At 44.4% G+C, this 27,289-nt stretch overlaps 1 protein-coding gene and 1 long non-coding RNA gene across 3 annotated transcripts in view; one reads left to right on the top strand and one right to left on the bottom strand.

The window, feature by feature from the left end:
• The window catches only part of KIAA0319 (KIAA0319 ortholog), a 134,542-nt gene that overhangs the window by 49,038 nt on the left and 58,215 nt on the right, over positions 1-27,289 (top strand). Inside the window, exons 4-5 of the mRNA XM_029590770.1 lie at positions 8,578-8,776; positions 21,192-21,296. Of these exons, the coding sequence (XP_029446630.1) occupies positions 8,578-8,776; positions 21,192-21,296 (304 nt within the window). The remainder of the gene's footprint in view (positions 1-8,577; positions 8,777-21,191; positions 21,297-27,289) is intronic.
• On the bottom strand, positions 5,165-15,852 carry LOC115085135. 2 transcript variants are annotated; one of them, XR_003854744.1, is made up of 5 exons: positions 15,716-15,852; positions 15,366-15,423; positions 13,710-13,864; positions 10,123-10,201; positions 5,165-5,477 (listed from the first exon to the last, which is right to left on the bottom strand). It is a non-coding gene; the product is annotated as an uncharacterized LOC115085135 (long non-coding RNA). The 2 variants fall into 2 exon arrangements; XR_003854743.1 differs by lacking the exon at positions 10,123-10,201.

Here is a 27,289-nt window from a genome sequence, read left to right as displayed (position 1 = left end):
GATGCTGCAGTGCCAGCATCCTCTGCTAAGGATGTAGAGAAAGGATCATGGAACAAATCAGTGATCTGAAAGAACTTTAAAATTAGGGAGGACCTACACTTTGTGAAGTATAACAACCGTGCAAAGGATGTCAGTTGAGGGAAGCAAATAGTGCATACTAGTGTTTTTCAGGTGCCCATCCCTTACAGAAGCATCACCTACTAGTACTAGCATTTGTCTCGCTGCCATAGCCCTAGTACCAGCATAGGGGATCTTGCTGGCACACACCTACCTGCCATGCCCCTTATACCAACATGGGGGATTTGTTGGTACGTACCTACCTGCCATGCCCGTTATACATAGTGCTACTGCTTCGCCAAACTGCTGTGCCTGTCTATTAATATGTATGAGCGCGGGTGTTTTGGTGCCTCAGTGTTTGCTTTTCTTTGTTGTATTAGGGTGTTTGCCTTTCCCCAGAAAAAGAGGTGAAAAATTTAGAAGAAAAAATTCTCCTCCCCTCTACCTATTTTACAGTTCTTGTTTTGTTCTAACTCCTCAGCAATGATCCCAACCCTATTTTTTTTTTTTTTGTTTCTACTGGGGTGTTCTGTCCACAAAACAAAAATATGAAAGAGATAAAAGAAACAAAAGTTCTCTTTCCATGGACTTGCTACCTCATACCTACCAAACTACCCAGCTACTATACCACCATAGAGAACTTGCTGGCACGTGCCAACCTGACATAATGTTGTTGGTGCCCTTTTCTGGAGCCTCGGGGTGGACTTCCCACCCACGCTTCCTTTCTTCTTAGTTTGTTATACTGGGGTGTTTTGTCCCCAGAACAAAAATGTGAAAAAAAAAATCAATAAAAGACAAAGGTTTCACTACCACAGCATGACGCTTGTTCTCTATTATTTCCTATTCTCCAGCCACTACTTAATCTCAGCCTGGTTCTCCTGCCCTGTATGATGCTTAATTATACTAGGGTGATTTGTCCAAAAAAGCCCTCATTGTTGAGGAACGAGAGGCCTTGAGCATAGGAATGCTCGGAGGCCTTCACAATCTGTTAGGGAGCGCTAGGAGAGCGGTTCCATTTCCGAGGGGATTGTGTGCCCTTGGGCCACGGCATGACCCAAGAGAACTCCAAGGTGGTACCGAGGCAGGCGAGACATGTCTGAGCCTGGGCTAAGACCAGGAAGCCAGGCCCCTGCCAACCTGCACAGCTTCATTGAGGCCAACCACACAAGGTTGGTCTCTGAGTGGTCCTCCAACCACTCCAAGCCCTTTTGGACCTGCCGCTGGGAACGGCAAAGACGCCAAACTGGATAGGAGGCAGGGTCAGACGAAGACTCTGGAACATGAAAACTCAAACGAGGAACTTGGAGCGTGGAGACTCAGATGAGCAACTTGGAAGAATTCTGAGTGCTAGGAAGACTCAGACGAGGACTCGGAACAAGGATTCAGGATCAAGTACTAGGTTGAGGCTGCGATGCAATGTGCCCTACACAGCCCACCCACGGGACTGGTCATGGACCACGTTTGAACGTGAAGCAGACATGGAACTTGAGATTGGAACATGTCAAAGATTCAGTAGAAGCCTGCACTGGTGCAGCCCTACACAGCTGCCCATGGCTGGTTGCGGACCACGCTGGAGCGGAGCAGGTTCTGGCATAGTCTTGGTCATAGATGGAAGCAGACACAAGGGAATCAAAGGGCTGGAATAAGCCTCAGGGAACAGGACCAAGACGGAACTTGGCAACAGGGAAGGGTGACCCTCCGGAGGCTTGTGTTGCAAACGAGAAGAAGGCCTTGTACCACGTAGCGCCCTACACAGCCCCCCATGGGCTGGTCATGGACCATGATGGTGGCACGCCAGGAGAGGTGGACGAGGAACCAAGGGTTCAGGACATCAAGGCTGGATCATGGAACACGGAACATCAAGACATCAGCAGAGACCAGGAACGGAACAACGAGGGATCCCACGAAGAACAAAGAATGCCAGCTGGAGTGAAGACGAGAAGTCCTAGGGAGGGCTAACCCCTTGCGAAGGCAAGGATAGAGTGAAAGCAGAGCCCTTAAATGGGGCTGAAGATCAGAAGATGCCCAGGGAGGAGTCTAGATGGGGCCAGGAGGGCTGGCCCTTTAAATCTGCAAAGAAGACGCGGCCCTGCCCCTTAGGGGGAAGTAGACAGAACCATGGACAGCAGCCATGCTGCCGCTGCGTTGCTGGAGAGCAGGGCTGAAGCAGGAACTGGGCCGTGGAGCAGGCCCTGACGCCGGAGGCGGCTCCCTGCCGCAGAGAAGACACCAAGGGCGGCTCCGGCCACCGGGAAAGACCGGGGATTGCGGCCTCTGGGCCGCGAAGATGGAGAGGGCGTCGGCGTCGGCTCCAGCCGCATTAGAGCACGATGGCAGGGCCCGCCACGCAGGAAAGGGACGCCAAAGTCCGCGGCTCCTGCCGCGGTGAAGGAGAAGGGCTGGCTGCGGCTCCTGCCGCGAAGTACGTCGGCGGCTCCGTGCCGAGGACGTAAGTACCTGCTCGCGGCTGGGACCGCGAGCAGGAGTGTAACACTCATTCAGAGGAAGAAATACTGGCACAAGACAAAAGATGCTCAAGAGAAACCATTTCTTGTACTGAATGACATAAGAGATTAGAACAGTAAATGGGAACTCATGCAAAACCACAAAGTCAGGAAATGCAACAGCCAGAGTTTAGGTACAGAATATGGGAATTTTTTTCTATAAAAAATAAAACTCTCACTATTAACTATAAACCCCCTATTATTGTGAAACAACTTCTATGTACTGAATTTGATATTGGTCTCATTTGGAAAGCCTATTATACAGGAAAATCTAAATTCAGCCCTGCACCTTTGGGGTCTCTTTGCCACTGAACCTTGCTTCCATACCCAGACCTTTAACCTTACAGTTCTCTTTGCCACTGTGTCTTGCTGTCATACCCCAAATTTTACATTTGGAATTGCTCTTACCAGTCTGGAAGGTTGCTTTGCACCTGTCATGTTGCTTTGGATTTTTGAAGCTACTCTTTGTGCTGCTTGATCCTTTTATCAGTGCCTGCCCTGGGGGGTTTTCTGCCATCTTCTCTGTTTAGTTACCCCTTCATGTTGCCTTATGAAGCTGATGCCACTTTTGGTGCCAGTTTACCAATTGAGATGCCATCAAGGGTTCATGTCACTGTTTCTGATGTCTGTCCTCTTTTGGAGCCTTGGGGTGTTATTCTCAAACTTGCTTTCTTCTTGGTTTGAAATACTGGGGTGTTTTGTCCACAGAACAAAAATTTGAAAAAAGTCAATAAAAGACACAGGTTTCACTACCAAGGCATGGTGGCACCTGTTCCATAGTTCTTCCTTTCCTCCAACAATCTCAGCCTGGTTTTCCCGCCCCATTGAGAATGATTGATTACACTAGGGTGGTATTTTGTAAAAAACCCCCAAAAAACCCTCATTCTGAAGGATAAAATAGAGGCAGTGTGCTGCGGCAGTCAAAAAAGCAAACAGAATGTTGGGAATTATTAGAAAGGGAATGGTGAATAAAGCAGAAAATGTCATAGTGCCTCTGTATCGCTCCATGGTGAGACCGCACCTTGAGTACTGTGTACAGTGCTGGTCGCCACATCTCAGAAAAGAAATAGTTGCAATGGAGAAGGTACAGAGAAGGACTACCAGAATGATAAGGGGAATGGAACAGCTCCCCTATGAGGAAAGATTAAAGAGGTTAGGGCTGTTCAGCTTGGAGAAGAGACGGCTGAGGGGGGATATGATAGAGGTCTTTAAAATCATGAGAGGTCTAGAATGGGTAAATGTGAATCAGTTATTTACGCTTCTGGATAATAGAAAGACTAGGGGGCACTCCATGAAGTTAGCATGGGGCACATTTAAAACTAATCAGAGAAAGTTCTTTTTCACTCAACGCCCAATTAAACTCTGGAATTTGTTGCCAGAGGATGTGGTTAGTGCAGTTAGTGTAGCTGTGTTTAAAAAAGGATTGGATAAGTTCTTGGAGGAGAAGTCGATTACTTGCTATTAATTAAGTTGACTTAGAAAATAGGCACTGCTATTACTAGCATCAGTAGCATGGGATAGAGTTAATTTTTGGGTACTTGCCAGGTATTTGGCCACTGTTGGAAACAGGATGCTGGGCTTGATGGACCCTTGGTCTGACCCAGTATGGCAATTTCTTATGTTCTTAAGATGCTCAAGGTTAACCATTTTGATGTTCTGAATGTGACAAGTTAGAGTAGTATGAGAGATTTCATGCAAAACCATGAGGTCATCTAAATAATATGGGAAATGGATTCTAAATAAAGTAGCCCTCACCACTTTCCATGAAAACCACACCACAATAATTAGAGAAACCATTGCCATATACTGAATTTCATTTGGCAAGCCCATTCTACAAGAAAATCTAAATTCCACCCAACACCTTGGGGGTTTTTGTGCCACTCAGCCTTGCTTTCATGCCCAGACCTTGCACCTTGGAGTTCTTTTTGCCACTGTGCCTTGCTGTCATACCCCAGACTTAACATCTTGCTGCTAATCTAGGGGGGGGTGGGGGGGGGGGGAGCCTGCTTTTTACCTCTCATGTTGCTTTGGTGTCTTGAAGCCACTCTTTTTGCTCCTTGGCCCCTTTATTAGTACTTGCCTTGGGTTTTTTCTGGCACATTTTCTGCTTTGTTCCCCCTCCACGCTGCCTTTGGATATTGGTGCCAGGTTGGCACTCAAGATGCCTTCAGGGGTTCATGTCACTATTTTTTTTTTTTTTAATAAATCTTTTTTATTTAAATCACAGAGAAGCAATGGAACAACCTCACCATCTAGGCATCTAATACAGCATTGTAAATCCAAAAGAGCAATTCCAGGACTCAAACTGCATGACAGTACCAAAATAAAATAATATTCTCTGTGACTCTTAGTTTATTTTTTAACCTCCTCACAGGGAGGATTCTGGAGCACCCCACCCCCAAACAGAACCCACCCCCACAGTCATACCACAAACACTCACACACATCCTCACACTCACTCACAGCTGATTCCTTACACATATAGCATAGAGTTCCCATTGTGCATTATATTTTGTACATAATTCTAAGTCCCAGAGATACAAAGTGACTCCCAAGGCTCTGGTTATATATATCCTGTGGAGGAGTTTAAACTGAATTTCTCACAAAGAGACTGAGAAAAGGTACTTATACATCCAAGAAAATGCCAGCTTCAAATCATCTTGTTCCACCAAGATTCCAGATCCTCACTGTATCTCCCAGCTAGATGGGCCAAATGAGGATCTGGCAATTTAATTTTCAGTTGGTTAACTCAAATTGCTATTTTATTAATTTCAGAATGGTTTCCATAAAAGTATCCTCATCATCCAACAGGGACACTAGATTCAGGTCCCCCATGCACAGTTGAAGGCAGTAATACCATCCCTGCAGGTAGGCAAACAATTGCTTGTTCAAGATCTCTCAGTCCTCCTGCAGCTGCCTGAAAGAGTAAATGGACAAAGACTTAGCATCCACCCACTGAGATAGATTACAGAATCCTTTGTCAGCTCATTCCCTAAAATTTCTACATTCTTGCCCTGGCAGAGTGTCATAGTTATCCACTAGCATCAAAAGGAGATATAAAACTACTTCTCCTAACACGTCCTCCTCCACATCCAGGCTTAGAATCGAGGTCAGTTTAGTCCTAGGCATATGTTACAAATTGAGAGGATAAGAGGAAGACCAATCTTTCATCAAGTCCTCTACATCAAATTTATTATGATTAGACACCAGTCTTGAATATAACACAGTAAACAAGCAACGTTGTAAACCCACAAATCTGGTAGGGCTACACCCCCTTGCTGTTTTCCCTAGTCTTAATGTATCAAACTTGATACATGCTCATTTCCATCCCCAAATGAAGGATCCTATAGCAGATTTGAAAGGCCATATATCCTTATTCATGACCCAGATTGGCAACATCTGTAGGCAACAGAGACATTTAGGAAGTATTACCATCTTTTTACCAAGTCACACTGCCCCATAAGTGAAGGAAGAAGGTCTCTCCACCTCCAAAGCTGCAGCTTGACCTTATTGAGAATGGAGGTCAGGTTAATGTTTTCGGCAGCCAGATTGATTCCTAAATAACCTACACTATTATTGGCTCAAGCCAGTGGAAATTCATCATCCCATCTATCAGGGAGAGAACTATCTAGGGGGATAGCTTCAGATTTATTATAATTAATTCACAATCCAGTGAACACCCCAAAGGATTCAATAACATTCAAAATGTCTCCCAAAGAAGCCTTGGGATTACCCACAAACATCATGTCATCCGTGAACAGTCCCACCTTCACACTTTTGTTCTTAAGGTGAATACCCTGGAAAAACTCCAGATTATGCAGTTTTATGGCCAAGGGCTCCAATAAAAGGAGAGGTGACAACGAGCAACCTTGCCTTGTGCCTCTCCTCAAAGTGAAGGCCTCCGATAACAGCCCATTCACCAAAATTTGTACCTGAGGTTGATAATAAAAAAGCTTAACCCAGTGAACAAACTGTTCTCCCAGCCCAAATTTCTCCAGCACCTAGAGTAGATACGGCCACTCAACACAGCATCTCATCCTAATTATTGATAACTGAAGACTGAAGTGCCAGGACTACTTTCAGTAGATTATTGTTAGGTAATCTACCTTTAATAAAACCCGCCTGATCCCTGCTAACCATATCCTGTATGACACTGTTCAAACATACTGCGAGCACTGCTGCCAGGAGTTTAATATCACCACCATTGCCAAGTTGTGACCCCTGTCAAAATACCCCCTGACACAAGCAGCCTGAAGTATATGTTTCAGCGATCCAACACGTAATCCCCCCAAAATTCTATACCTATCTAGACCTGGTGTTTTAGCTAATTTTAGTTACTTAATAATCGTAATGATTTCTGCTTCCTGAATAGGAGCCACCAACCCAGCCCTAGCACTGTCTGATAATTGAGGCACATTCAAACCCCTAAAAATGTTACATCTTTAAATTTCAAACACACCTCCAGCTGTAGAGATGCTCTTATAGTATTGAATAAAAGTAGACAGTATGTCAGGATTCGATGTATAATGTTGAGAAGCATAGGTAAGCTGGGTTATCAGTCCCATAGATCCTGTGTCATTCCTAAGGGGATCATTTATCAAAGTGCTATATGGCGTTTTTGCATGTGAAAAACGCCTTTAACGCATGTGAAAATGCCATAATGCATGGTGCAATGCAAATTAGGAAAAGGGGAGGAGTTTGGGGTTAAGTGGGCTGGCTTTGCAATGCCATATCACACAGTTTTAACTACACCTTTGTGTAAGCTGTGCAATATGGCTTTATTGCAATGTTTTCAGGAGAGAGAGAGAGAGAGAGAGAGAGAGAGAGAGAGAGAGAGAGAGAGAGAGAGAGAGAGAGAGAGAGAGAGAGAGAGAGAGACTAGCTATAATGCCCTCATACTAGGTAACTATTTATACCTCTATATGAGGCCCACCTAGCACTCAAGGTGAGGTTTAGGTATTAGGGTAGGGGTTAGGGGCTGCTTTGACATTCAAAGTGAGACGTACGAACAGAACAGTGCTCTCTTGTGAAGATTTGATGACCTTCGGAGTGAGGAAACTCACACAAAAATGAGATTTGTGCAATGTTCTCTCAACCTAGCTTTATGGACTCTCTACCCCTCTCTCTCTCTCCCCAGTGGTTGTAGAAGGGTCCTGATAGCTAGACTGGATCTATACTTCTATTGTACTGCCCCATAAGGGCTGTAATGCTTCCCACATTGACTTTAATGGCAAACAAAAATGAATCAAACTAAAAAATGAATTTCTTTTTTGTTTTGAAACTAATTGGGGTTCCCTCAAAATGAATTTTCAAATGAAGCAAATTTTTTCCACCTGCACATCCCTAATGGTTGGCTACTAAGAGGGATGGAGGTATTCAGGGGAATTGGGGGAGGGTTAGGCTTTCATTGCCAGGGTTCAGGGGATAGGAAATCCTTCATGCTAACCAGCTCAAAGTGACAACGCTGTTCAGCACAGAGGATTTCCCAGCAGCTAGCAAGAAATTCAATTTTGCTTTCACATCCACCTTAGTACAGGGCCATGCTATTGAGAGTATATTTTTTTTTAGCATGTCCTCAGTAACCTTGTATTAAGACCTGTTTTAATATGCATGTTAAAATGTTACCAAGTTGCACACACTTTTTTACCACACAAGTTTTATTGCACAGGCCACGTAATGAACATCTGTTGTGGTTGCCCTATTTTAATTACTGCTGACTTTGTTTAACTTAAAAGGGCAAAAGGCTGAGCTGAATTGCTAGTATTGAAACCTGGGAATTCCAGATCTGCGCAGATATTGCAAGCAAGTGCCTTTGACAAGAGAGCTAGTTAGGAACAAGCTTTATTATCCTGGGCTATCCTCTCAGATAATCTGATCCCAGGGCACATGATCCCATCAATAGTTGATGAGATGCAAACCATGGAACATTTTTTTGCGCACATGATTGAATTGTTTCTGGGTATAAGCATTCCCTTTCACATTTATTCTTAATTTCATTTGTCTGATTAATTTCCTAGATCCCAACATCTTCACATAGTCCTCTTTCAGGCAATCCAGAAGTTATGGAGCCTGTTGCTGAGATGACCAAAATGCCTTCCACAGTGCAGTGGATTCCAGAGCAGATTGCCTTCACACCACTCTCCACTAATGCCGTCACTGCTCCAACTACCACCACCATGCTCCCACCATCACCAACTTCTGACACCAAGACACCAGGTCATTTTCTTTTTGAAGCTGAAATTTGGTAACGTAAGAGGAGGATGAAGCCTTCACAACGATAAATATTGTCTGTGAAATATGAATTCTCCATCCCATTTATTTTTTGCAGTCACATAAACCATAGACAATGCTCCTCATCCTTTTAATTTGTCTGTCTTCTGCTTTTCTGTCTGATGCTTTTGTTGGCCAGAGCAGAGGTGATCAGCTCCAGTCCTTGAGAGCCACAAACAGGCCTAGTTTTCAGGATATCCACAGTGAATATGCATGAGAGAGATTTGCTTGCTTCCACTGTATGCAGATCTATCTTATGGATATTTGTTATGGATATCCTGAAAATCTGGCCTGTTTGTGGCTCTCAAGAACTGGAGTTGGCCACCCCTGGGCTAGATGCTTCTTTGCAATGGGATTGAAGGATTCGTGCACTCGTTCATCTTCTTTCTGTTTCAGATATTTTAAGCTAAGTCATGGAGATAAATGGTTTACCTCAGATTAAATGTGGAATCTCTTGAATCAAACCAAGGGATTTTTAACTCCACATGGAAGAATAAAGTCTCTCGTAGACTCTGGTCCAGCTTGATCCATATGGAGAGACAAACCTCAGTCCTGTATACTCTAATCCCAAGTCATCATCAACCTTTGTAAAACTAGTATGAGTCTGCAATCTTGGATGTTTCCTGTGTAGAAGGTTGACATTTGCACCTCAGCTGCATTAGTCCTTAGAACAGGGTCAGAATTGGGGGAAAATCAATAGAAAGTTTGATCTTTGATGTCCTAGAGGATGAGGGCTGCCCATTCCTAAAACTAGTATAACTTCTAGAGAACGCGTACATTTAAAACTAATTTAATCTGCTCACCCACCCTCTCTCTCCTACTCTTTCTTCCACTGAGGGTCTGCAATGAAACTCGTAACATTAGTGTATGGAAACTGACTGGATAGCAGAAGTGCTTGGTCTCCAGCCAAAGGAAACATACGCTTAAATGCCACAGGGAAGAAAAGGGATCAGCTTGTGGGACTCTGTTCTTTTATCTTTGTTTATCTCTCAGTAAAGAGCGTGTCCTAGCTAATAGAAGTCCTGAATAATACATGACGCACTATTTCACAGTGATATTACCTCCTACTGATTATGTTTAAAAAAAATGCCAAAGAAATCAAGTATTCAATATAACCTTGTGTGAATATCCTCAATCCCTTTAAGCCTTTTACTGGATAAACTTGTCCGGTTTATATAAGATGGGGTCCATTTAAATTGTTGTGCAACTAATGTGTATCGGCAAATCAGCTATATCAAAAAATGTCTAACCAGGCAACAGAATAGACCAATTTAGCCTTTTCTGGGGTATACCTCTGAGTTGTGCAGACATCTACTGGCAAGACAGATGGTATTATTCAGTTCCATGGTGCGTAAAGTACATCACGGTTATCTAGAATAAAGAGTATCCATTGCTTCAGTTTGTATAGTGAGGCTTGGAATTGCCTGATCAGGACATTTAGCTGACAGAACATGGACACTGGCAATTTAAAAACTCGGTCCTATTAGCTCTTCGACCCATTATCAGAATTTTCTCAGAGATCTCCTACCACGAAGAGAGGGGTAGCTGGAGCATGCCATTGTTAACAAAAATATGTGCACAAAAGCAAGAAGGTAGACAAACACATACCATTAAATCATAAAGTCAGAAGAAAAGAGATGTGATGCAAAGTTGAATTTGCCTCCAATCGTTTTGGTATAACAAAAGCAATCCCAATGTTGGGAGATTGCTAGCCTTGTATCTTGCACTTTGAATAAGCCTTTTTATATTTCTTTTGAAATTAAGATTGCTTTTGCTGCATTGAAACGATTGGTGTTTTTGACAAGTTAAACTTTGCATCACACCTCTCATCAAAAACTCACAGCATTGGAGTGTAAGTCAGAGGGCCAGGCCTCTATTTATTTAGATTAAACAGCAATGTGCTGTGGTTGCTTCAGGACCAGACATATTAGTCTTTTGTGACTCTAACAAGTTATAATCTAGGCCCCCAAAAGAAAACTCTGAATAAGGAATTATGCAGCTGAGCCGATCTGAACACAATGGAAATTTCTAACTAATCTACTTCTGGGATAGAAGGTAAGCAGTTATGGATTCTGAGGGAAAGTTTTAACACAGGTTGGAAAATACCATTTTAGGACCATTATTTTCCATTTGTAACTCTCTTGTCTTTTTTACTGGAATACTTCCAAAAAACTAAAGGCATTACAGCGAGATATTCACAAGGTTGTTCTTAGAATGTCCAAGAGTTTCTTTAATTATTGGTCAGTGCAGAGCAGCCATGCTTAAATTCAATTTGTTGCAGATGTGTACTTTTCATAAAAAATACAGAGCCCACAGTGATGCACCTTAAGGAATAGTTCTACCCACTAGGTTGCCAGCTGGGTCCCTTTTATTTTACCAACAGGTTAATCAAGTTCTCTTTTCTTCATAGAGATATTATAAAAATATCTCTTGATATCTTTTTCTACGTGGTAGATGTTGAAGAGAGGTGCATGGAGTGGTTATAATCTCTTGCTGTTTCCATATTGTCAATTTTAGGAGTGGCCAACTCTTGACTTAAGAACCACAAACAGGCTTGGTTTTCAGAATATCTACAATGAATATGCATGAGAGAGATGGATGCAAATCTACCTCATGCATATTCATTGTGAATATTCTGAAAACCAGGCTTGTTTGTGGCCCTCGAGGATGAGAGCTGGCCACCCCTACTCTAGAGGAAGTGTGTCAGCCTTGAGTTGGAATTCAGTGTGAGGAGCAGCTCCAGTGAGCACAGCTGACAGAGAATCTACAGGAGGAATGGCTAGAGTGGTTAATTTACCTCTAGTCTGCTATCTAACAGCAAGGCGATCCACTACACCAAAAGCTGCCTTTCTGGTAGGTACGAGTCTTGCCTTAATGGAAGATGGAACTTTCAGTAGACCCTTTTTGATCGAACAAAAGTTCTGTGTCGGAGTATAAAAACTCCAGTGATCTGTAAGGTAGACCAGACCGTTGCCATTTAAACACTTGAAAACTACAGACAAAATGTTATGAGTCCACCAGCACACAGGGAGCCAGTGAGGTTCTCTGAAGATGGGCGTAATATGGTCTCTCACCCTTACTGCACACAATTCTGGCAGCTGCGTTCTGTAGCAACTGTAACCTCCTCTGGGCGGATAACATGACCCCGCTCAGAATGGCAAATAGCTTTGATGAGCGAGTTATTTATTATTTATTTATTTTATTTTTAAAACTTATAGATTGCAAATTACATCTAAAATTGGACTAAGAGGTATACATACAAACATATAACATAAAATAAATGATAAACATAAATATATCAAATCATAAAATACATTCTAAAACCTAAAAACAAACATCAGGAGACATTTCTCATTTTCCCATTAATCTCTGCACCTAGATCAATGAATCAGAGCAAGCTTTGTTAAATAAAAATGCTTTTAGTTGCTTCTGGAAACTTTGTATATCTGTGACTGCTCTGAGTTTGTGAGGTAATTTATTCCACAATTTTGGTCCCACTAAGGAGAAAGCCCTTTTATGAGTTTCAACCTAATGAATTGTAGCTGGCGATGGCAAATCTAATAAAACTGTATCCTGGGATCGCAACAATCAATTTGATCTATACAGTTTTAATAACTGATTTAAATAATCTGGACTTCCTTCTTTAATTGCTAACATTAATTTTTAAAGGTATCTTAAACTTAATATTTTGTTGCACTGGAAGCAACTGAAGTTTTATCAAAAGTGGAGTTACATGATCTCTAAAAATGTTCCCCTATTACTAGGCATGCTGCTGCATTTTGCATCTGCAATACCTGTACCCTTTATTTTGGCAGATTAATAAAAGGGCATTACAATAGTCTATCGATCACAACAGAATTGCAATGCTTGCACATTTGTTCTAAAATCTGATTTTTCTAAAATATAACGAAGATGTCGAAGGGACCTCAACTTGTAAAACCCTGCTCTTAATATTTTATTTAAGTGGGTAAGATAGTCCAGGTTAGGCCTGGGGGGAGGAAAGTGGGTCGAAACACAGAAAGGTAGATTTTAAAACATGCACGCGCGTGTGCATGGAAACGCGAGGGCGTGACTTCTTGTTCTTCACTACCTGCTAAAAGAATGGGTGCCAAACTTCACCACCCAGGGATGTTGCTCTTCTGGCATCCCAGGTGATGGCAGACAAAGTCCATCTTTTCCCAATCCAAGGCAGAAGGACCAATTACCAGGCCCTAAGGAGGGCCTGGTATAGACTGCAGCATCAGTTCAATGCCTCTGCCTCCCACTGCTGTGGTCTAAGTTTAATGTGTTTACAGTTCTGTATGCAGAACTGTAGCATATGGTGGCAGTAAAGGTGGTGGTGAGGGGGGGGGGGGGGCATGAAGGACAGGTAATGCTAGTGGCCACCATAGCATATTATATGAGATGGTTATGGATGTACAAAGTACTGTTAGCATCTAGAATTATTGTAATGCATGATGATCGCTACAATGAGGTAATAACAGGTAACCAAGACAGTAGGCCACATTTACATGGAATGGTTGAAGCCTTACTGCTGTAAGTATTGTATGCAATGCTGTCCTGCTCTTATGTCCATCAATATGTTGTTCCATCAGGCTTGCACCTAGATAGTCAGCTTTTGATGGTAGCCACATTTACTGTGCATAAGACAGTCACGCATGCGCAGCTGGCTATATCCCTTACTCATCAGCATGCATGCTCCTAGCTGATAACAAGAAAGACTGCATGCAGTGGTGTAGTCCAATGAGTGACTAGAGAAGCATAGATAGTAGGAGAGCTATTACTGAAGAATGCATGCAGCATGACATTCCCACAGCTACATGACTGTTATGGATCTCCTTGGAGGCAAAATGCATTAATAGCAATTATTGTCACATACCAGTATGGAGGTCCAGTTAGCACCTACAGAGCACACTCATGGTAGTCTTCCCATTTCTTTCCTATAGATAGAGGACCTGAAGAAGAAGGCCTGGTGGCTGCGCCTCAAGTAGAGGAGATGGCTGGAGTGGCTGCGAGCCGAGCGAGCTGGGCCTGCTGGTAAGTGAATCGTCCATGCTAATGGTCAATGTTTTTACATAGCTTACATGTTTTTCCACATTTGTGCCCACTTCATTCTGACCTGTGCTTTTATTTTAACAATCTCTAGGACCTGAGGAAGAAGCAGCAGGGGCAGAAGACTCAGCTCCCACAAGACCCCAGCAGCAGCCGCCACTGTGGTGGGAGAGCCTGATTCTCCCCCACCCCCCATGGAAGCTGCAGAAATCCAGCCACCTCCCGCCAAAGAGGCGCACTCCGGGCCTTTTCCCATTCCCCCCACCTGTAGGGCCTCTTCCCTGTTTTGCCCAGGGAATTAGGGACATGGGGCCACAAATGGGCCAGCCTTTGCTGGCCCAGGGAGGCATCCATGGCCCTCTTGTTCCCCCCTCCCCCCACACACACACACGAGCAGCCCAGAGACTCATCATAGGGAGCACTTTCTCCTCATGATGAGCCTCTGACGAGGAGAGAATTTAGAGCCACGTTTGAGGCTTTCATAGGGGGGGGGGGGGTGCGAGAGGAGCTGAGGGCTCTGCATGCCTTCCAAGACAGGATGGTGAGGACCACTGATGCGATCCTCAGGGCCATACAGCTGTTGGGTGCAGCTGTAAGGGTCCTGGGATATCACATCCAGTGGTCCTGACCATCCTGCCTCCCTAGCTCCCTGGGTATCTTTTTTCTGTACATAGTTTTTCACCCTAGTGCTCCCCTTCCCAACTCAAAATTTTTTTTTTTATATATTTATTGTAAATAAATGTTAAATAAATGAAAATTTTAAAAAGGTGTTTTTATTGTATCTGAAGTAACAGAAGGGGAGGAAGGGTGAAGACTGTGGGTGGGGGAGGGAGAGACAAAAGTGGAGGAGGGGGAGAAAGGGATAAGAGTGGGGGAGGGAGAGGGGCTTGGAGGGTAAAGAGACGGGGAGGGGGGAGGGAAAGAACTTTGATAGGAATCCTCCCCAGGAAGAACAATTGTGAGTGATAATTCCACAATTGTTCACATCTAGTATGAGATCAGGTTTATCTCTTGTTTCACCTTTAACAAGTGTTACAATGGTCAAGAAGCAACAACCACCTGCCAAGCCAAGGAGATGTGGCAGTGTCAGCAGCGTCAGTGTTCCAATAAAGATCTACAGCACCATCACCATCTACACATAAAGCTGCCATCTGCAACTACATGCACATACAACACCTATAGAAACACCAATTTGGTAAATTTTAATTCCAAACTTCTTGTCATTAGTTCAGGGTAGATCTGGGACCCAGGGAGAAACTCAGGGTTGTGTACATAGCATTTTCTTTTATAACACATCTTTACTATCGTATGGCTCAGGAAGGAAAGTTTATAGACTTACTGGGGGTATGGGGATCATTATTAACACAGGGTGATGGGGAACAGAGTAGACACATATTTATGGAGGGTGCTAGGGATGGGGATTTATCTTCAGCACAGCTAAGAGAAGGAGGGGTTTGGAGGAACAGAACACCATTGTTCTTACCTTTTTAAACTGTTAGTTTGAATGCCTAGTCAGCGTTACTTCCAGACTGTGAAGAAATCTATATAAGGGGCAGGTTTAGTCAAAAACATAGCTTTACATCACACACTCTTCAATGCTCGCAGTACATACATGCTTTAACATACAGAGTAGTCATCATTGATCTAATGGAATTTCTTTTATTGAGCTTCAGCCAGCACCCAGCCTTAAAAATAGGTCTGTGGTAGCTGGTATGTAGTACAGGTCCCCTTAACCTCTCAAAAGGATTCAACATGCAAGCTGTAGAATACAGTCTTTCCCTGAACTGATAAAGATAATAGACATGGCCTCCTAGTCTTTAATTTCCAACTTACCTGAAATTTTTAGTCCAGGTCCTGCATGCAAAACTCCAGTCTAGGTATTGGGAGCATAAGAACCCTAATGAAGACTCCAGGATATGGATTGTAAGATCAACCCCACTCCCACACACAGCAAGCCAGTCAGGTGTTAACGCTCTCCACAATGATTAAGCTTAATCTTCAAAATGCTCCCCTTGATTGCTTTAACCTACTCAGCCATTTCACGATGGATATCATTAACAATTGAGCCAAGCTGTGTGATGAAGAATGGCCTGGCCATGAAGCGAGAATGCACATATGCACAAATCAGCCTCTGCGCACATGTAGGCCGGCAATGTAATTGGCTGCGTGCACAAATCAGCCTGTGCGCAAATGTCGCCAGAAACTGCTAATTGGCCACGCACACAAATCAGCCTACGCGCATGTTTCCTGTTGATTTTGATGGCTTATGCGCACAAATGCTATGCGCGCAGATTGCATTCGCCTGTGCACGTTATATATGCAAATTACACACTCTATAAATATATCAATAGCCCTTTGGACTCTCCTACTAGTACTTGCACCATGTCTCAAGCACGTGGAGTATCCCTAAGGAAGCCTAACATCCTACCTGCTGAGGTAGACATGCTTGTAGAGCATGCCATGCACTTCCAGAATCTCCTGTATGGTATCCAGTTGAAGAGGGTGGGTGCCTACAGGAAGGAACAGCTCTGGAAGCGTATCAGACATTCGGTCAACTCAGTGTTCCGCCATAACCATAGCAGTGGGGAGCTAATGCACAAGTGACGGGACCTGAGGAGGCATGAAAAGCAGAAGCAGGCCCGGAGGCTCACGGAGGGACCAGGCAGTCACATCAGATTTACTCCATCAGAGCAGTTGGTGCTCAGCACCTTATTGGACGCTGCTGTAGGTGGAGGTGGCCAGCTGGACACAATGGAACAGCAAGGGCAGGAAGGTGAGCATTGTTCTTAGCATTCTAAAAGTTGGCTATGTATACAGATATCCATCAGGCATGTCTTTATAAGTGAGACAGTATAGCCTTATTAAATATAATTATGGCATAGCAAATGTGCTCATGTATGCTATGCAAATCATTATTGCTTACATCTGTAACTATCGGTATGTACACTATATAGACCAAAGCTGTTTGTTCTTTGTGGGGCATGAACCCCAAGGGAAGGTAAACATATATGTGAAGACAAATCTTCTAGACTAGTGGTTCCCGCCCCTGAGCCAATCATGGTTTCAGGATGTCCACCATGAATATGCATGAACGAACATTTGCATGCACTACCTCCTTAACATGCAAACTTTCTGTCATGCATATTCATGGTGGGCATCCTGAAACCATGACTGGCTCGGGGTCCCCCAGGACAGGGTTGGGAACCACTGGTCTATACCAATGGCAGTGTTAACATCAAATATGTTTTATGTGCTTTCCTATTACCGAAGGGCGAAGGCATCCTTACAAAGGAACCAGCAAAAACAGGATGTGTGTTTAAAACATGAATGGATGAAATGTGTGTGCAGGTACAAGTAGGGCCCCTATTTTGAAACACGTAAGGCTGTGATGTTTTCCTGTCTCCTAGGCATGTGTTTCTCAAGGCAGGGTCTGGGCAAATGTTTTGCCTCCATGATATGGGGTGGGATCAACTAACAGTGAATGCATCCCTGAGCACAGTAACTGCCCTACACAGTGAGTCCAAAAGTCCTGTGTCCCAGCATTAGGGGTGTCTTTCACTTTCTATGCTTCTCTCTCCTTTCACTAGTCTTCAGAAGACAGGGCCTTGTCTTTCTGTGAGTGGTAGACTGTGACCCAAATATGTACAGGATAGTTAAATGCTCTGTCTCCTTAGAAATTCATAATACACAAGTGCTACGCAGCCTGCTTTAAGACTTCCTTCAGCCTCAGGGAGTCCCACCTGGAGTGTAAATCCTGGTAAGGGCAATAGTGATTGCTATGGCCTTGTATACCTCTATACCAAAGCACTAGTAAATAGGCCTATCTTGTGGAGCATGCTGGGAAAATGAACAAAACTGCAATCAACAACAAATGCCAGTGTTTTGACATTTACCTATTTCATTTTCTAGAGGAGGCAGATGAGTGTCCAGGACCTGCACCTCCACAGCCCCAAAGGTGGTACCGGCATCTGTGGATATTCCTTGACAACTCTGATGAGGAGGGAGAGGGAGCCCATGAGCAGCTGGAACTGCCGGAGGAGCAGCAGTGGCAGGAAGAGGAGCCAGAGGACACGCTGGCTGATCTGTTACAGGATCAGCTAGAGGGGAGCAGTGCGTCTGAGCAGCCAGACCCTGAAATGGCTGCCAGTCAGGCAGAGAGGCTGCTCATTCAGCAAAGTGGCAGCCTGCTGGAGGCGATGTCAAGCCTGCGTGATGTGGTGAGGGAGGAAGCGCAAGGCAGCCGTGATACCATCAGGGAGGAAGGCCAGCGGATTGAGCATGCAGTACGGGAGCTTTGCTGGGCAACCAAGGATCAAACTGCAGTGTGAGGGAGATGCTGCAGTGGATGCCCCCTTGCAGCCGCAGCCACCAGTGGTTCCATGGCCTTTCATGGGGCCCTGGATGTACTATCCTCCACCTTACCCATGGATGTCACCTGCCCATCCAGAAGATCCCGCTGTGCACCAGGCTATCCCTGCATGGCACCTCAGCCTGCACCACTCCCACCTCCACCACCGGTCATGCTCCCACCACCAGCACCACCACAGCCATTGCTCCCTCCAGCTGTACCTGCCTGCAGCCATGGACTGGAAATGCCTCAACATCCTTTGCCCTCTGAGGGCAGTGGCCGGAGTCCACTGCACAGGAGCTCCAGGTTGGGGCAGCCTAAGGTTCCTGAAGCCAAAAAAAGAGAGGTTGTCCAGGAAGTGAGGCTTTACTTTTTTATTTTTATTTTTTTGCTGCACTTTTGTTTGTTATATAAATGCACTATCACCTTTGGATATGTCTTTCAATGAGAGTGCTCCTTTGTTGTATAGCCTGCCTTTGACTCAAGTGCTGTATTTCCTACAATTCATCCTGAGTCAGATGCTCTTCTTCCTCCTTCTCCTCCTCCTCCTCCTCTTCATTCTCTTGAGGGGCCTCCTCAGGAGAAGGCATGTGTCTCTTAAGTGCAAGATTATGTAGCATGCAGCAGGCTAGAAAGATCTCACACACTTTAGGGGAGCTGTAAAGAAGGCATCCTCCAGATCTGTCCACACAACGGAGCATGTTTTAAGTAAGCCAAAGGTTCTCTCTATGACAGCCCTGGTCTTATGGTGTGTCCTGTTGTAGTGACACTCAGCTGCAGTTGCTGGGGTGGCAATGGGGATCAAGAGCCAGGTTTTCAGTGGATGGCCTCTGTCACCTGTAGAAGACACAGAATCAGGGTTGCATATAACTTTTGGGTTTACATACTGGCACAGCTCACAGGGCTAGTTTACAGCTGCCCTGCATAGCCAACTTAAATATAAGGGTGACAAAAGTAAGCAGGGAAATGGGTCTGTGTTAGAAGTGGTGGGTGTCTTCCTACCTAGAAGCCATCCCCCAGTGATGTGTCCTTGCTGGAAGTGATCATGAATTCTGGATTGTGAGAGAATGTAGGCATTGTGAGTGGATCCTGGATAACGGGACACAACATTCATGATGATGCCCTTGGCGTTGCAGACCACTTGCATGTTTAGGGAGTGGAATTCCTTGTGGTTGCGGTACGTGGCCTCTTTTCCTCCTGGTGCCCTTATGGGGACGTGAGTGCAATCGATTGCTCCCAAGACCAAGGGGAAGCGTGCAATTTGATAGAAATCAGTTATTATTTGGTGGTTTTCCTGCCTTCGGGAGGGGAAGGAGATAAACTGTTGTGTTTTCTGGAGCAAGGCAGCCAGGGCCTGCTCTAGACATCTTGAGGGGGCAGACTGAGTGATTCCAGCTGTGATCCCTAGAGGGGTTTGGAAGGTTCCGGTAGCAAAAAAGGCCAGGACAGTAGTGACCTTCACATGTACTGGCAATGCATGGCCCGTTTGGGTGGAAGGTTGTAGTTCAGGCTCTAACAGTTGGCATAGGTACAGTATGGTTTCCTTATTAAATCTGAACCTGCACATTACTTCCTCCTCGGACAGATCCAGAAAATGTGTCCGAGTCCTGTAAACTCTGTGTAAGGGATACTTTCTCCTCTGCATTCTTCTCCTCCTCTCTCTCTTCTAAGCCGTATAGATCTGAGTGCCCATGCAGCTATAGTAATCATGATGGTGAAAAGACACACCACTTATGAATATCCTTGTCAATAGGTGTTGGAACAACCCAGATTTCTCACCTCCTGTTCCTGTCTCGTGCCTATGTAATATCTGTAAAGCAACAGTGTATACATGGAAATCTTGTCCCTGCCCTAGCCCTTTCAAATCTACATTTGTAAACCTGCTAGGCATGTGTTATTAGCTCACACTTTACCAGTTTCCACCAAGAAGTCCCAAAAACACTCCCTCACCCCTTCTGCCCTGTTCCTGTATCCAGTGACCCAGAGCAAGGAGACCAACCAACAGAAAAGACCCGATCAAAATGGAAAGTTGGCACTTGCTCGCGGCAAAATCAGTTGCAAATATACATGCGTGAGTTTCGCTGAACGCGCCGGCTCATAAGCATGCGGCCTTATAAAATACATCATACGCGTGTAAGTGTGGTATCCGCCATCGGCACGCCCTTTTTCTATGCACGCGACTTTGTGTGCACGTGCATAGCTATGCACACAAATTGGATGTGCGTGCACCCCCTACTTACGCGCGGTACATGCTGATTTTTTACGCGCGCAGGTCTTTTAAAATCCGCTCGTTAAGTTTTTGATAAGCCTCTACAGAGTCTCTCTCTCTCGCTCTCTTTCTCTCTCTCCTTTGAAATTGAACACACTTATTCAGTACAGGGTATAAAACCTGTGCATACTTGAACTGCACCTGTGGAGCAGCTTTCGAGTTGTCTCTAAGTCATTTCAGCTCTTGACTAACTCAAATCATTGCTGGCCACAGAAAGGACGTGGTTGCCCTTGTCCTTAGCTATCTTGAACAGGGAGCAAAAAGGACCCAGTCTAATGCTCTGCATACTGGTTCCCTTCCAGGGTTTGTATCAGGGCAACAGAGGAAATGCTATGTGAGTCTCAAGTTGGCCTGAGAAATGTGGAATTGGTCCATTGATGGAAAATGTGTTATGGTGGCTATTGCAAAGTGTATAATAATGGAATCAAGCCACTAGCTCAGCCAATCCAAGTTAATCTAAACTCTACAGTAGGGATGTGGTTCCAACATGTAGGGCATGACATCACAGTCTGGATTCCATAACAAGTGCAGGCTTATTGACAGAATGAGAGAGAATTCTGGTTATAAATGTCACTGTTATTGCCTCTGTACAGTGTTTGTTTTACATGAACTTATTGGAAGCAAATTCTGAGTAGCCAACTTTTTTTTTTTGTCTTCTATTCATTCTTATTTTCTTTTTTTTTCCAACATAGATACAGTAAAACATCTTGTGGTATCAGCCGGAAATAATACCCAAATAACGTTGCCAAACAATGAAGTTGAATTAAATGCCTTTGTCATTCCCACACCACCAGCAGGTATTGCATTTTTTATTTTAATTTTTCATTCTAGAGGGGATCAAAAAGAGTTATTAAAAAAAAAAATAGGAATGGTACATTGATTGTCGATTCGTGTGCTGTCTTTAAAGCCGGAATTAACACTATGGATGGTCCCCCCCCCCCCCAAAAAAATATTATCTGTCAAATATCAGAATTAGTTGTGATCTATAACTAAAAGAAAACAGGGAAGCCGAGTCTTTATTTCACACTGTCCAAGACATTCTAGGGTAGATAATCAAACTACCCGCTGACAGACAAACCCTGTGGGATTTGCTGCAATAATACAACCAAACCTACACGTGTGCTTCTTTGTTTTCATTCTTGTTCCCTGAGAAATGCTACCTGCAGGAATTTGTGCCTGCTTTCTCTGCAGCTCATTTTTTCTGTTTGAAATGACACATGCAGTTTTGATTGTGCATACCCAGGCCCGCTGTTACCTCCCCTGCCCTTTTCCCATCTCCAGGATTGCCTGTTTACAATGCAGGTCATTTTTACCTGCATTGAGAGCGGGCAGGAATCAAAGCTGCCATTTTCATGGGTGAAAGACCAGAACGCTTTCATCATTGCTCTTCCCAGGTACACTGGGCCATTTGCTTCCGGCCTTTGCTTTCACCCAGTGCGTGATGTGTTCTCTAGCCCTGTTTGCTGTGCTGAGCAACAGCACCGTGAGCCCTAGATTGCCTCCTTTTTTTTTTATAGACTTTGGCAAAGGACTGGTTGTAGCAGTGCTTGAGAGCTCCAGGGTCACCCTTTCTCTGTGTAATGTTAATATATCACAACATGTAAAGGGGGGGGGGGGGGAAGCACAGAATCAAATGGAGCTGAACTACACAGGGAAGACCTTGCAGGTTGGAAAGCACAGAAATAACCATTTTCAATCCTCCGAAGAGCAATGAAATGAGCCCGGAGGATGGCCATCTCAGTTTTGCAAATTGTCATGTGGCACTGCTGCTGCTAATGTCATATAGGAATGTCGGGCATAGGAAGGAAGCCTTTGAGGTACTATTATTGTTATGGATTATCATTTTGTACAGTAATTGCAAAAGAAATACTTGAAAAGGATGCCGAGTGCCTGAGAGAGAGAAAATGGACTGCAAAGGTCTTTCAGTGCTATTGTGAAAACATAAAACTCTCCATTCCCTTCTGTGGTTCTCCCAGTGATATGAATGAGGGCTTCTCTATGCGATGGGACAATGCCTTTGTAATTGTACTGCGTCATACAGAAGTTAGACTAGGGTCCACGCCATGGGGGTGCATCCTGAGCGGTGCATGGAACAAAGCAAAGCATGGGGTTCAGAAGCCATGAAAAACAGACCAAACAAGAGGGCAGCAGGACAGAAGAAAGGCCAGGAAAAACAAGTTCTTGTAAGGATATGGAACTTTCTATCTTTATACTGGGTGACAATGGCATACAGTGACAAAGGCTTAAGTATTTTGTGTTTTTTTTTATTTTTCACCAAAAATATTTTGAGCCACATCACGCACCTGAACGTTATTACATCCCCCACACACATACATGATATGTGCCTACATATAGGGGGTCAGTTTCAAAGCCAGGTATGAGAATTAATAGGGTTTTATGCACAGAAGTGGCTCATTAGAAAATTTGTCGATCTTGGCATACTTTTGTGCAAGCAGAAAAGAGGCATTCGGGGCGGCCAGTGTTGGGGCAGAGTTTGGATTGACACGCATGCTGTTGTGCTTGGCGGTCCGCAGGCTCCTCCTGCGAACCGCCACACTTACCCTTCTGGCCGGGCCTCTCCCATTGCTCCCAGATCTCGCCGATCTGCCTTTCTCTCCAGCACGGTGGGACACCATGCCTCGATGCAGCAGGATGCCGCTGACTCTGCCGGGCCTCGCTCCTAGGGTGCATGCATATCTGTCGTTAGTTTTAAAGGGTCTGTGGCAGGTAAGACCAGAAGTCGACTCTTGACGACATGACTCCTTCTGGTTATATAAGGCCACTGCAGACACTCCACCAGTGTCTTGGTAACAGGTCTCTCTAGATTCTTGTAGTTTGAATTTCCTCAGCATTCCTTGTCTTCATTCTCCAGTTCCTGCATTCTGTATCCTCAGTTCCAGTGGTCCTTTTCTTCTTCGGCTATTGTGAACTTTATCTTCGTCTTCTGTTTCTGTGGCCAGTTCTTCGGTTCACCCTCATCTCCTTATCTGAAAGTCTGTTCTTCTCCTTGCCTCCCTGTTCTGCCTATCCATCCCGCCTTCCTTTCAGATGGATATCTGGTATTGACCTCAACTTGCTTCCTGGACATTCTTAAACACCACCTGCCACTGACTACTGCCTGCTCCTGGACATCCTTGAATGCTACCTGCCACTAACCCCAGTCTGCCTCCTGATTCACCTGCATTATAGTTACTCTGACCCAACGACCTCCATGTATCTTCCTAACTTCAGCAGAGGCCCCCACCTAAGACCTGCCAGCCCTGATACCCAAAGGCTCAATCCGAGGGGAATGTGGGTTGGTAAGGGCAAAGCTCATCTGGATCTGCCTGCTGATGGTGGGGACCTGTAGGACTCTTCCCTGCAGGTTGTGTCAACTCCACCTCAGTCTAAGGGGCCACAAATCCAACACATGCTTTCGATTCTAGAAAGCGTGCACATAAATCCACATGCACAAGTTATGCAGTGCCAGGAGCAGGTGGAACTTTATCTGGGGGAGGTTGCGTATATTCCAAGAATTTTCAAAACCAAAGTATATGCATCCTTTTGCTTTGAACATTTGTGAAAAGTCTGTGAAGCACTTATTGTTGAGTTAATGGGAGCTGCAGATGGGTGCCCTGCAGTATCACATTAAACTGTAGGTAATCTTGCGAGACTTTGAACTGCAACCGATGCTGATAATGGTCTCCACTTCTGTCGGGGTTGGGAGGGAAGAGGTAACAAAGAGCCGCATGGATGCACTCAAACAGTCGCATGCAACTCAGGAGCCTCAGGTTGCAGACCTCTGTCTTAGAGTGAGTTCTAAATATGAAAGGTTAAAATTGATAAGAGTAATCAGACCATGGCACAGCTGGCATGGACAACCTTCATATGACTCAATTGGATCTAACCTAATGGTAAAAGACTAAATCAAAAACATGATCTCCAAAATGTATGGGATACTGAACCACTTCTGAATAACTCATCAATACCATACTGTCCGTTAAAAGAAAAAGCAACCAAATCCTGTCCTCCTTCATCCATTTGAATGTTGAAACTTTCCATAATTAACATATCTGGAAACTCCAAAGAAAGTTCAGCTAATAACAGTTCCTCAGCCTGCACCTGGACTCCATTTGAGGTCCGATAAATCAGTAGAATGCCCATCTTTAAAGAGGACCTAACCCCCCTCCACAAAACAAGGGATTTGTCTTCACGAATCTGTCATTGTTTTAAGTGAGCCAAATTAGTCGAGGTCTGTTTGTTTAGCTTTGCTGTACCACCCTGACCACGTACTTCACACTGGGACAGTACTGTGATCATTTGCTGTTTTTCATTGCCTGACTAAAGGGATAATAGTGAAAGAAGGAATCAGGACCAGCATAACTAGTGCTGCCACTGTTGGAGCACTCTCTTCCTTCAGCTGGTCCTTCTGGACCAATATTGGGATCTATGGTGCGGGGAAAGCATTGTCTCTTTAAGAGCAGATCGCCAGCTCTGTCCTGACGCTAGGAATAGGAAAGAGTAAAAGGGCAGAAGGTGGTATGACACATCTCCCAGGACTTTCTATGGAAGAAAAAAGAAATTTGCATCAGTTTTTTCTCCCATAGAACCAAATTGGCCTGATAGGACTTTTTCTTGTCCTAGGCAAGAGTACATCTGTTTAGACGAGGCCTCTGGGAGATGAATAAATACATGACTGTGCCTGAATAACCCTAGTGATCGGGTTCCAGGGTGGAAGTGGAAGCCATTAATGGAGGAAGCACCTTGGTGAGACCGCACCTTGAATACTGTGTACAATTCTGGTTGCCGCATCTCAAAAAAGATATAATTGCGATGGAGAAGGTACAGAGAAAGGCAATCAAAATGATAAGGGGAATGGAACAGCTCCCCTATGAGGAAAGACTAAAGAGGTTAGGACTTTTCAGCTTGGAGAAGAGACGGCTGAGTGGAGATATGATAGAGATGTTTAAAATTATGAGAGGTCTAGAACGGGTAGATGTGAATCGGTTATTTACTCTTTCAGATAATAGAAAGACTAGGGGGCACTCCATGAAGTTAGCATGGGGCACATTTAAAACTAATCGGAGAAAGTTCTTTTTTACTCAACACACAATTAAACTCTGGAATTTGTTGCCATAGGATGTGGTTAGTGAAGTTAGAATAGCTGTTTTTAAAAAAGGATTGGATAAGTTCTTGGAGGAAAAGTCCATTACCTGCTATTAATTAAGTTGACTTTATTTATTTATTTAGAATTTTTCTATACCGACATTCTTGAACAAAATATCAAATCATATCGGTTTCCATTTAACAGAACAGTCGCGGCTATGGCATTACATAGAACATTTGAGCAATGAACATAGAACAGGTCAACAATAATAACAAACAACAGTAGAATAATTCGTCAGTGAATAACAATGTATAGAGCAACAACAACTGGGGCGGCTGTGGGGCGTAAGAATACGTTTAATGGAGTATCATTATGAGACTGCATCATAGATCGGGTGTGGTGGGGCTTTAAGGCATGGGGTAGCAATGAGAATCTGACTGAAGGAAGGAGGGAAGGGGGAGGGGAAGGAAGTGAGGCATTGGATCATGATCGGAGGAATATGTTAAGGAAGTAATGGATGGTCAAGTATCTCCTTAGAGTCCTGATATGTCTTAAGTCCGGAGGTTCCCTGGTGACCTGTTATGTCTTTTGACCAGTGTCCGACTTAGAAAATAGCCACTGCTATTACTAGTAATGGTAACATGAAATAGACTTAGGGCCTCATTTTCCAATATTGCATTGGTATTGCATGTGATACCAATAAGGGGTATAGCTTATGCTAATAAGATGTGTATCGTGAATTGCACTATCAGCTATGCAAAAGGTTGTTATTGCAAGTTGTGCTATTAGCCCAAAGAGAGAGAGAGCACCTTGCCATAGTGCCTCCTCCCTAGACAGGTATTTGTATCCCTATGGGAGGCCCACCTAGTAACTCGAGGTGAGGGTTAAGTATTAGTGTAGGGGGTTAGGGGCCACTTTCACATTCAACGTGAGACGTACGAACAGAACAGTGGTCTCTTGTGAAGATTTGATGACCTACGGAGTGAGGAAACTCACTCCAAGATGAGATTTGTGCAATGTTCTCTCCACCTAGCTTGTTGTTACCCAGGTAGAGAGTCCATCAAGCTAAGTGGAGAGAACATTGCACAAATCTCATCTTGGGGTGAGTTTCCTCACTCCGTAGGTCATCAAATCTTCACAAGAGACCACTGTTCTGTTCGTACGTCTCACGTTGAATGTGAAAGTGGCCCCTAACCCCCTACACTAATACTTAACCCTCACCTCGAGTTACTAGGTGGGCCTCCCATAGGGATACAAATACCTGTCTAGGGATGAGGCACTATAGTAAGTCTCTCTCTCTCTCTCTCTCTCTCTCTCTCTCTCTCTCTCTCTCTCTCTCTCTCTCTCTCTCTCTCTCTCTCTCTCTCTCTCAGCCTTTTGCATAGCTGATAGTGCAATTCACGATACACATGCTTATTAGCATAAGCTACACCCTTTATTGGTATCGCATGTGATACCAATGCGATACTGGAAAATGAGGCCCTTAGTTTTTGCTGGGCTTGATGGACCCTTGGTCTGACCCAGTATGGCATGTTCTTATGTTCTACTAAATACAGCCAAACGTCCCAGCCTTTGTGTCCTTGAGGCAGGGGTGGCTCAAGGCAATCTGCTGCCTGAGGTGAGGGATGAGATGGTGCCCCCCATCCCCCTCCCTTTTCCACACACACCCATGCATGCATGTACACATATATCCTCATTTACTCC

The sequence above is a fragment of the Rhinatrema bivittatum genome, chromosome 2 (assembly GCF_901001135.1).
Source record: "Rhinatrema bivittatum chromosome 2, aRhiBiv1.1, whole genome shotgun sequence".
Lineage (NCBI taxonomy): Eukaryota > Metazoa > Chordata > Amphibia > Gymnophiona > Rhinatrematidae > Rhinatrema > Rhinatrema bivittatum.
Note: the sequence above shows the minus strand (reverse complement) of the source record. Positions and strands in the feature narration are given on the sequence as shown.